At 38.2% G+C, this 12,251-nt stretch overlaps 1 protein-coding gene across 2 annotated transcripts in view; it reads right to left on the bottom strand.

The window, feature by feature from the left end:
* The window catches only part of LOC127625339 (signal peptide, CUB and EGF-like domain-containing protein 3), a 116,602-nt gene that overhangs the window by 37,870 nt on the left and 66,481 nt on the right, over nt 1-12,251 (bottom strand). For both annotated transcript variants that reach the window (XM_052100580.1, XM_052100581.1), the window contains exons 5-6: nt 4,013-4,159; nt 2,887-3,003 (exon numbers count right to left, since the gene is read on the bottom strand). In XM_052100580.1, coding sequence (XP_051956540.1) covers nt 2,887-3,003; nt 4,013-4,159 — 264 coding nt within the window. The remainder of the gene's footprint in view (nt 1-2,886; nt 3,004-4,012; nt 4,160-12,251) is intronic.

Below are 12,251 nucleotides of genomic sequence, written 5' to 3'. Positions count from 1 at the left end.
TTTTCATCATGCAAACTTTTGCACACACACACACACACACACACACACACACACACACATGTTGTGTTTCCATGTTTTATGGGGACTTTCCATAGACATAATGACTTTTATACTGTACAAACTTTATATTCTATCCCCTAAACCTAACCCTACCCCTAAACCTAACCCTCACAGAAAACTTTCTGCATTTTTACATTTTCAAAAAACATAATTTAGTATGATTTATAAGCTGTTTTCCTCATGGGGACCGACAAAATGTCCCCACAAGGTCAAAAATTTCGGGTTTTACTATCCTTATGGGGACATTTGGTCCCCACAAAGTGATAAATACACGCTCACACACACACACACACACACACACACACACACACACACACACACACACACACACACACACACACACACACACACACACAAATATAATCTACATTTGTGCAAAATACTGTAGCTTTAAGTGATAGTCATTGGTGGTCATTCAGGGGCAACACAAAGGACTGCTATAGGTTACTCCATGCTAAATAAACACAATTTCAGAAACTTTCTTCTATGGGAAATGTTTTCATTTGTTAACATTTTTTCTAAAAACAGATAAACACAAATGATGATAAAAAGCCAGATTGTTAAATGCAATGGATTGCTTTATCCTGCCTCTTTGGTCTTGTTTTATACTTGTGTTGGCATGATTATAACAGTTTTCTCCACCCATCTCTCATTTTGTCCCATGTTCTGTTTCACTCTCTCCATCGTGTTTCTCACAGGTGCTGATTCACACTGCTCGTGATTAATGGCAGCACCTGTATCCTATCTCCCTTCCCTCTATTTATTCTCTCCTTTGTCTCGTCTTCCCTACCTTGTGTTGTTCCTGTTTGGTTCCAGTTTTTCTCAGCTGGTTTGTGGTCTATTCTATTTTGACTTGTGGTTTTGTTTTCTCCCTCGTGAGAGTTTTGGATTGTATTTGTTTTGATATTCAATAAAACCCTTTTTATTGCCTTCCTGCATCTTGTGTCCTCCCTTATAAAACATGACAATGGATCAATCCATTTATTTTGTAGGAAGGGGTCAAAATAACAAGCAAAACACCATGGAGTGGTGGTGGCGTAGTGGGCTAAAGCACATAACTGGTAATCAGAAGGTCGCTGGTTCAATCCCCACAGCCACCACCATTGTGTCCTTGAGCAAGACACATAACTCCAGGTTGCTCCGGGGGGATTGTCCCTGTAATAAGTGCACTGTAAGTCACTTTGGATAAAAGTAACATAAATGTAAATGTAAAACTACAGGTCAAATATAACATTAGAAAGGCAGCATCATTTTAACCCCTTGTTGCAATTCATGCCAATGGTGTAAGTACACAAATGGGGGTGGAAATCCATAAGTAATAAAGATATCTTAATATCCTTTTAGATTCTGATTCAAAACAAACGTTTCTGTTTGGATCTTCATATTTAAGGCCTTAGATGGTTAAATCCCAAAGATATGAGGCTCTCAATGGGACTCCATGCATAAATGGTTAAATTTGACCCGTTTTGACTGGTCGAAACCAATTGTGGGTCATAAAAATGAAGTGAGTTCATCTTGTCCAAGAAAACAAAGATCTAATATACAAATAATGTTCAACCTAGATTCTATATACCTTTTATTTATTCACATAAAACCAATAATGTCAAAAATTGGACTTGCGTCATTGCCGTGTAATGCAACAAGGGGTGCTGAAGTCAACTGGTTTTAGTAATAGATTTACTTATTACTGAGTATAAACTTCCTAAGGGTGTTTTTTATGAACTTTAGCTTTGCTCAAAAAAATTATAGGTGATAATTGTCATTTTGTCCCCTCTCTACAAAATAATGGATTACTCAGTGAATAAATAATGATCCATGGCATTTAGTCTTTTGGCTTTCAAAAAAATACTAAAACAAAACTTTGTAATTTTGTGCTCTTTAACAAATTAAGATCTGTAACTCTTAAAAAGTCTGAATTTTTTTAAATCGGCAGTCCAGAAATGTGTCAGAAAAGTTGAAATGCGTAAATCAATAAATGTGTTCATTGAATTAAGCAAGCACAGATCAATAGAATGAAGAGAACAGGGGAAAAAAACGTAACTCTAACGAAAGCATGTGACTCTCCACATTCAATGAGCTTAATATCTTAAGTTTGATGTATAGTCAAATACATCACGCTTGTTCTTTACGTGTAAGTGACTCCTGTGCTCAACTTTCAGTTTTGTTTTGTTTTTTTCTCCTGTTTTCTTGCCCAAGAATTGGAAAGCCCAATGCCCAAAGCCCAATGCGCTCTAAGTCCTCGTGGTGGCATAGTGACTCACCTCAATCCGGGTGGTTGCCTCTGTGTCTGAGACCGTCTTATCACACGGCTTGTTGAGCACGTTACGACAGAAACATTGTACGAGTGAAGGCTTCAGGCTAATCTCCGTGGAATCCACGCACAACTCACCACACGCCCCACCGAGAGTGAGAACCTTGTTATAGAGACCACGAGGCAGTTACTCCATGTGACTCCACCCTCCCTAGCAACCTGGCCAATTTGGATGTGTAGGAGACCTGGCTGAAGTCACTCAGAACACCCTGGATTCAAACCCTCAACTCCAGGTGTGGTAGTCAGCGTCTTTACTCACTGTGCTATCCAGGCCCCGACTTTCATTTTTTACGAAACTTGTAATTGATGTCAAAATTCTCACAAGTGTTGTGACTGCTTGTGTTCCACAGAAAAAATAACACCATATGAGTTTGGAATAACATGAGTGTGAAACATTATTTTCATTTTTGGGCTCCACCTCTAACTCAATTTTTCTATTTTGGCTGAAGTCTTCAATCTCTCTTGTCTTTCAAGAAAGCACTCTGTAGTAGGGAGGACTGAGATTGCTAACTCACCTACACAGGTCTTCCCATCAGAGTGAAGAGCAAACTTCATGTGACATGAACATCTTGGCCCTTGGTCCATCTCCTCACAGATGTGCTGACAGCCTCCGTTACCGTAGTTACAGGTCACTAGACAGGAACATCACATTTTAATCAATCAAACTTGCACTTTCAAGGTGATGAGTGTCATTTCTGTACCACTAGTATATCCATCCATCCGTCTATCTATCTATCTATCTGTCTGTCTATCTATCTATCTATCTATCTATCTATCTGTCTATCTGTCTATCTTTCTTTTCTTTTTTATCTATCTATCTATCTATCTATCTATCTATCTATCTATCTATCTATCTATCTATCTATCTATCTATCTATCTATCTATCTATCTATCTTTTTTGTATCTCCATCCATCCATCTATCTATCTATCTATCTATCTATCTATCTATCTATCTATCTATCTATCTATCTATCTATCTATCTATCTATCTATCTATCTTTTTTGTATCTCCATCCATCTATCTGTCTATCTATCTATTTATCTTTTTTTGTATATCCATCCATCATCTCTCTCTCTCCTTTTTTGTAAATCCATCCATCTTTCAATTTCTGTATATCCATCCCTCTCTCTCTCTCTCTCTCTCTCTCTCTCTTTTTCTTTTTTTGTTAATCCATCCATCCATCTTTACTTTTCTGTATATCCATCCATCTCTCTCTCTCTCTCTCTCTCTCTCTCTCTCCTATCGATCTATATTCCCTTCCTTTTTGTCAATCTATTCATACATCCATCTTCTTTTTGCACTCTCTTCCTTAATTGCTTCTTTCTTGCCCTTTTCCCATGTCAGTATAAAAATAAGTCAGAATAACACCTCTCCATTCTTATCCAAACACCAGCAAATGCCATTAGCCCCATGGTGTGTGTGTGTGTGTGTGTGTGTGTGTGTGTGCGTGCGTGTTTTTGTGATTTACGAGGACAATTTTGTAAGTTACAAACTGGTAATTACAAGGGTATTATGCTATAAATGTGATTTATGAGGACATTTCTAGTGTAGTGTGTGTGTGTGTGTGTGTGTGTGTGTGTGTGTGTTATTTATGTATGTATTTAATCTCTGCTCCTGATTAATAGAGATTGTACTCACATTTACAGTCTCTGTTGTTTTTGGTGAGCTGGAATCCAGGTCTGCACTCGCAGGCAATGCTTCCTTTGGGCGTCTCTCTGCAAATGTGGGCACAGCCATGGTTTTTATCCATGCATGTGGGCACATCTTTAGTTCCATTAAAACGCACTGCAGGACAGAAGAGGAGGAACAGAAATTATAATTTATTCTATCTACTTATACACTGGTGACACTAATGTTAGCAAATATTAATATGCATTTAGGACATCAGTTTCTGAAGAAAGGAGAGGGGGAAATGAAACCAAAAATAAAAAACCAGAGAGAGAGAGAGAGGTTTTAAAAGAAAGACATTGCAATAATAGGGAATGGTGACTGAGACTAGCATAGTGTCTACTATCTCCGTCTGTGTTCCATGGATGAAATAAAGTCATATGGGTTTCGAACAACATTTACATGAGTAAATGATGATAGCATTTTCATTTTTGGGTGAACTATCTCTTTAAGAGCGTTTGGTTGTATGGTTCTGCTTCTGCATGTTGAGAAAACCACCAGGCAGTTCAGAACCAAAGGAGCGGGCTGTACCCGTTTGAGCGATGAGTCCTGCCTTTCTTTGCCTGACCCCAGATCAGACTGATGTTCAGCAGTGTTTGAACAGTAAGAGGAGAAAGATGCTCCCCACTGACTGCAGACCCCATGAAGCATCTGTGTCAACAGACCCTCGACACCGTGAGAAAACAGCAGAGAGAAAGAGTTAGCACTTTTATATGTAGTGTTATATAAGACTAAAGCTTTAACACTTACTGTATCTCACAGGGTCAGTTATGTATGAAGTCAAACCTTGAGAAAGAATCCTTAAAAGAATATTCCAGGTTCAATAATAGTTAAGCTCAATTGACAGCATTTGTGGCATAATGTTGATTACCACAATCAACATAAAAGTTGTTTAAATCGTCGTTTTTACAGTCGATTTAGGGTCTACTGTGTTGTCATCATGGCAACGAATTGTAAAAATGAATATAACTTTACTAAGTTAAGGTTAGTAAGTGATTTTATCATAGTAAAATCATGTTAAAACATACAGTATATTGTTTACATATTGTGGCCATACTTTTGACCAGTATTTTACCAATCACATGTAAGCCGTTGCTTTATAGGTCTGCTCACAATCTATCACATTGCTGATTCAGTGGGCTAACACGGCAACCTCCTCCACCCCACCACCACCAGTTTAGTCCCGTCCTGCACGGGGGTAGGCTCCTCGCCCCTGCCTCGTATCTCCGGCAGGAAATTACATTCCGAGTACAACTTCTTCGGAAATCAAATAAATGTCATCTTAATGTCATGTCATTGGATTGTGAAAAATAGGGAGAGATTTTTTTGGGGTGGAGACGTGGTTCGTATGTTTGAGGAATGGCAGCTGGTGGAGTTTCTGGTGCCCCCCTAGGGTAAGATGGTGCCACATAGGTAGTAGGTGCACTATGCAGACTGCATAGTATGCGTATAGGGAGCAGAAGCACTGGTCAGTAATACTACAATAAAGATGAATAATACCTATAAATGTATTCATATGGTCCCTTCCACATCCTTCACAGTTTTAACAATAAATACTTTTTGAGTATTTAATAATAAAAAGTGTAAATCCTTTCTTATATGCTGAGAACCCATGACTAATACAAAATATAATCATTTTTATTTATTCTCTTATTTATCTTCTTTATGTATACATTCGTGTTGGTTTATATGTTTTTTTATTAGTATTTTTGTATTATTATTTATTTTTTCCTTCACCTTTTTGTCTTATGACTCGGTGATAGTATTCACACATTGTTGGATCTGTGTCATTTTGTACATCTTATTGAAAGTTTATCAGTTTTGGTAATTCAATAAAAAATAATGAACAGTTTTAGCACAATTTGTTGCCTTTTCAGATGGTCCCTTACCATACTATACAGTATTAGCACGTTTCAGCACATTATATGAAAAATGTCCAACTTATTTCAATGTTAAATTAACAATCTGGAACAATTTTGCCGTGACTACATCTGACCAGTTTATGGGACAATTCACATCCTGTATCAATACGATACGGGATGAATCATTTCATATTTAAATACGGGACGATCCCTTGTTTTACAGGATATGAGACAACCCTACCTGCTGGTCTAATACATCGTCATGAAGAATGTGTGGATGCAGAAAATCGTGAGTTTATCTGGAGAAATTTTCCTTTGGGAGTATAGCAGCAGGAGGGGTGGAATAACGGGAGCAAGCCGATAAAATTGGGAGTGTTGGCAGGTATGTAGTTTGGTCGTAAGCTGTTCAATCAATCAAAAATCATCAACACATGGGCATCAAACAGTGCTGAGACTAGCAATTCAAACTGCTTAAATACACTACACACATTTCCAGTCACCATGGACAAACATGTACACCTGAGCAGCCCCTCTGAGCACACTTTACAGGGAACCTTTCCCCCCTGAAAACCGCTGACAAATGTGGACAGAAAGGCAACGGGGCTCGACGTTTTGGTTTCAATTAGTAATTCTCAACCCTTCACATCTGCCTGCATGATTAATTAGAAGCTTTAGTTTTCCATTTCTACTGCCAAAAAAACCCAAATCTGACAATTGTTTTACCCTCCTGCTCTTGGGAACTGATGTCTCAAGAACTTCCCAATTTCTTTAATTTATTCTCTTGTTCTCAATATCCTTCATTTTCTTTGCCACAGCTTTGAATGATCATGTTTCCCAACATCACAGAATGTCTTTGCCCTGCTGAGATGTCTTGACAAACGTTGAGCTTTCAGAATAAATGGTTCAGGCTTTGCGTTACTTTATTCTCTTTTCTTCGCAGCTCCATATAAAGACAGCTCATGGTGGTCTGTCAAGCAAAACACTATTAAGCACCATAAAGGTAGTCCATTCGACTTGTGCACTCTAGTCCAATATTCTTCTACAGTCATAAAGTTCCTTTGTTTGAGGAACAGACAAAATTTAAGGCAGTTTTTATTAATAAATTTCCCCTGTCACAAAAGCTTGTCAGATTTCTATAAAAATGTCCCTTTCAAATGACTCACGTCAACATTGCTCAATGCAATGAACTCTATTGATCAAAGCATCAGCTACAGTATATGAGGGGAGAGAAAACAGAGGAGGAGGTTTGGGAAAAGGTGTATAAAATTTGGGCTTAGGCCTCAAAAAATGCAACGTATGTCTTGCAGGTTCCAAAGCAGTCCAGAGAGAGTCTCATATCTCATATCACTTACTGAGGGTCTAAGACCCCTTCATATACCTCAGGAGAACATCTCTCCTCCATACTGCAGAACCATTCATCATGGTTGGGTCAGAACCATGAACCAGGCCCGTAGACTCTCAAAAGAGCAGTAAAATCTTTGAGTGCTAAGACAATGAGCCATTTTCCCCATCACTCCCTGACGAATTCCTCCCGTTTTTATCATTACAAGCGTTATTCTAATCACTCCTGAGACACAGGTCTTGAGAAAAATGGAGTTGAATGATTGGAAATGGGGTGAAATTCACACTAGTGTTGGGGAAAACGATGGGAAAACCATCTAAAGGGAATAAAAAGTGGCCGATTTGGGGTTGAGCTTCCACCGCTGGTCCGTTAAAATAAATACAGGCCTGTAAAACAAGTCTGCATGTGGAGAGCTGCAAAAAATGGTGAGAGGCTTTATTGAGTGAACAAGATTTAACTGATAGTCCTCTTTCTTTGCAAGCTTTCTGGAACAAACCATCACATTGCACTCTAAAATGTCATTCTCGATACTGTTCACAGCTAATTCAGTAACATTGAATACACTAGTGTGCTTACACCATGATGGAAGTACCCTAATTATGAGTTTCCGGCTAGTAAAAACTGTTCGTGCATTCTTCAAACTCATACTTACAAGTTGAAAATGAATTGTATGAAAGCTCCAACTTCTCTCAATGGAACAACCAAAATAGCAGAGACTTAACAGAGACAGTTAAAGGCAGTCAAGTACTGTTAAGTATTGTTTATTTTTTAATGCTAATCCTCCTACCAATTCTGCAAGCTCTCTAAACTGATGGGCACAACTGAAAGAAGAAATAAGCCTATTCTGATGAGAAAAAAAAACATGACTATGGTGACATTTTTTGCAAAAGGATATTACGTGACTCCTAAAACGTATAGCGGTAGTTCTGAGGTGAAATGTGAGTGGCGCCAAAAGAGAGGAAACATTTCTCAGGAACAGATAAGGTTTTTAAGGAAATGCTCTGTCAAATTTTAAAATCAACAAAACCTCCCTTACCTAAACCTTAAACCCAACCAATCGTGTCAAAAAAGGCAAATGTGACATGAAAAACATAATTGTTGAATCAACCACGTAATTTTGTGGTGCTGCAATGTCACTTTTAGCTCTCGTGACAACTCGTGTGCTCTCCTTTGCATTGCAAGTGCAATGTTCAATCAGTTGACCTACTATCACGCTCGAACAATAGAGCGCAAAAGCCTGGTTCCGGAATTAAATATCTGAATCAATTTTTCCATAGACTAATTGATTTTCAATAACTTATTAACATTTCAGACCCACATTGAACTCTGAGGCTGTTCATCGATGGTATATGAAGCCATCCATCTGCGTGATTTCAACATTTATATATACATATACATATATATGACATATATATATGACACCATCAGCACTCGGACGCTTCACTGTGTGTGTATCACTCCACTTGTGTTCGTCGTCCTAAACTAAAGTGTAAGAGCAGTGCATATGTGTTAAGAGCTTCTGTTTGTCAGCAGGTGATGGCAAAAGACCATTTATATAATATGAGCCAGTTAGGTGACGTGAAGTGAATCCAAGTCAGCTAGTGTTTACATAAAACAGCTCTTCGTGATCACTTGTATTACTATTACTAAAACTAGGAAATAGCTTTAAACGGCTTTAAACAAACAACTTCAGCATTAAGGCTCATCACAGCTGAGAGACACAACAGACTGATTGATTACACAATGGGTGCTTTTTAAAATGGCGGAGGACATTGAGGTTTCTATAGTGATCGACTCTTGCGCACCGGCTACCGTGAAATAAGGAGAAATACCCCCTCTTGGATGCTAATTGTCCTGTGAGAAAGCTGATCTTCAGAAAGCTGACAGCATCTCTGCTTGGGAGTGGCAACAGGTGATCAAACATGCTCCGTCTCTCTCTCTCTCTCTCTCTCTCTCTCTCTCTCTCTCTCTCACACACACACACACACACACACACACACACCCACACACACACACATCCTAGTTTATGCAATAACCTAATAGAAACAGCACAAGCCATGGTACTATTTCTGATGTGACATTTTTGAATTACTAACAGAGCCTTGGACGCATCATTTGGTTTGAACCAGCAACGGCAGATTCTGAACCGCCGCATAATAAAGCAGTAACATATCGTGTTTCTATACTTATAATCAAAAAGCTAAAGTTTTATATAGTTTTATACATTCCCATCGTTTTTTGTTCAGTTACATCATTCGCAATGCTTCATGGGATTGTAGTTTGTACTCTCGGTAAATAAAAAGCCTTGTAACTTTGTCTTTTTGTGTGATTTTCAAAAACATTATTGCCTAAAAACAAAGTTTGTGATGTTGTTATTCACCTCATAGCTGGTTGGTTTGGTTCATTGCTTATAACTCTTTTATGGAGGATTTTATGAAAAGCCTTTGCAAAAAATACTTCTGGAACCCAGACGATGAATATGTGAGCGGGGCATTGTTCTATCTATTGTGTAAATGTTGTTGGTTTTGTAATGCAAACATTAAAATGTATTGACTTATCAATGGTACAGGGCAAAAAGTGTCTTCTAAAAAAGGCATTGTTGTTGCAGTGCCTCTAGAGTTCATTCAAGGAAACTAATATGATACGTACAACAAGCAATGAAAAAATATTTTGCAGAAATGTAGGTAAAATAACAAGTTTCTATGAAACCAAGCAGGAGGAAATATTGTATGGCAAGTTTACTAACCAGGCCTGTGCTACATTTGGAAACTCTAACTATTCTCCTGCAATATTTTACGATAAGCCCAAGGCAGATTTTCTTCAAAATACCACCTTAATATCAAATCAAATTCTTCAGGAATTCTCAGATCATCCTGCCAACAATAACCGTTTTCTGACATATATTCTTGAGGTTTTTAGCACCTCTCTGGAAGAGCAGGCGCAATGAAAGCTCTCCTGATTGGTCGTTGGCTGATGTGTAAACACAGTTCTTGCATCTTCTGAACCATACAGAGTTCATTTATACACATGTTTCTTCCCATTATTCAACAGCAAACCTGCAGTGTTGTGTATGTTGTATAATGCAAAGTTGTTTCCAAACAAACAGAAAAGACCATATCAACTACGCCCAACGGCACGGAAATCGAACCGGTTGAAATATTATGCAGCTAGAATCCAAAGAAAAGTACAAATAAATACTTAATATCAACATATCAAGCTAGGTTTTAAACAAATGTAGTCCTCTTTGAAATTTGTCACAGGACAGAAAAAGCTCTTGTAAACTGTGAATTACGTCATAGAAAGTTGCTATGGTGACCAGCTGTAGTCTTCATTCAGTTCACTGTTTAATAGATGAAGTCATTAATGCTATCTGTAAACGATTAAACCCAAACAGATATTCTGCTCTCGATGCATTTAAACCTAATTTTATGGGGTGTCTAGGGTAATCTACCATTATGATGTTCTATTTGTCTTCTCTTTGCCATGCATTCACAGGCAAGCTTGCAAGTTTTAACAAGGGGGATTAGCTTCAATGTTGTCGATTCAGTTGAGTCTTCTTTGTAGTGATTAAAGTTGTTGATGGATGTGATGAGATTGTGTGCAATTTGTACGATTAACTTGTAAGAATATCAGAGAAAGATGTTTAAATGATGATCAATGGTCAACGGAGACATAATTAGGAACAATGATGATATACCATGGTCCATCCATCCATCGTCAACCGCTTATCCTGTGTACAGGGTCGCGGGGGATATACCATGGTATTCCACATAAATAAAAATAAAAGTGACACTTTGACCAAACTTTCCCTGTTGTAAAACTGTATCGGCTTGGCGTCCTCAGGTTGTGTGCACCTGTGTGTAATACCGGCAAGGCGAGTGATGCCATCAAATGGTGATGCTAGTATCGGTTAAAGGGCTATACTCTTAATTTGGCTCCTAATTCTATTTATCTTCTGCCCAGTGTTTGAAATCAATTGACACCCTTTACCTTTACCATGGAACATTGAGATTTCTTCTAAACTACAAAACAGTTACTCATCATTGCACTTTATATGAAAGGGTTGGCTTGCCTTCTCTAGGCACCCGTTGGCTCAGTCACTGGCATATTTTTATTTATAAAACCATTCTGGGGTTTCTCCCGTCTTATTTGTGTATTTTATTATTTTTAAAAGTAACTGTTATTCACTTGTTATTTTACTAACTGCCTGTGGCAGGGCGGAGGGCGGGCCGGGTTGTGATTCTATACACCCGGTCCCTTGTCAGGCTAATCAAGCCTCTGAGAGGGATAAAGGCCGACTGCAGAGGATTGTGCAGGAGAGAGAGATAGTTTACGGACAGCTGTCCGTCCTGTGTGTGTTTGTGTCTTTTGTTTAAGTTTATAATTAAACTATTATTTATATTTTCAAATACCTGTAACACTGTCCCTAACGCTAGAACTAATCTTGGCAAAAGGGCTTTTATGTTAAAAAAGAGACTTGTAGTCTCAAGAGTCTTTCCTGGTTAAATAAAGATTAAAAATAAATTAAAAAAAACAAATCTACTATATTGAGGCCAGTCTATATTCTAAGCTGGTAATAATAAGCTATGAGAGGCCATGCGTTACAGTGTTTTTAGCAGGGGTAGGGGGTGATCTTATGGCCTAAAGTCACTGTAACTCATAGATTAAAGTGGCTTATTGCTTTATAAAACGTTCGCAAGAGCAATCCAATTTAAGGTACACTGTTCGATAAATAGTTTTGTTGGGTTCATAAAGCCAACATACTGTTATTCTACAAACTTGGTTTAAAATTTCTAACATTAACTTCTCCTAGAGGTTTCAAGCTACAGCCAACAAACCTGGTACAGACCTTCAGACTGTTCTAGAACAGAGTGCTATGTTTTTTCAAATGGATAGGAATAACGGTTTTCACAAAGCAGATGATCAAAAACTGGAAAAATCCAATTGACTTACATCGACAGAATGTTCAAACCTTCCAAGTCTGACTGACTGACTGACTGACTGA

This window comes from Xyrauchen texanus, chromosome 31, assembly GCF_025860055.1.
Source record: "Xyrauchen texanus isolate HMW12.3.18 chromosome 31, RBS_HiC_50CHRs, whole genome shotgun sequence".
NCBI lineage: Eukaryota > Metazoa > Chordata > Actinopteri > Cypriniformes > Catostomidae > Xyrauchen > Xyrauchen texanus.
Note: the sequence above shows the minus strand (reverse complement) of the source record. Positions and strands in the feature narration are given on the sequence as shown.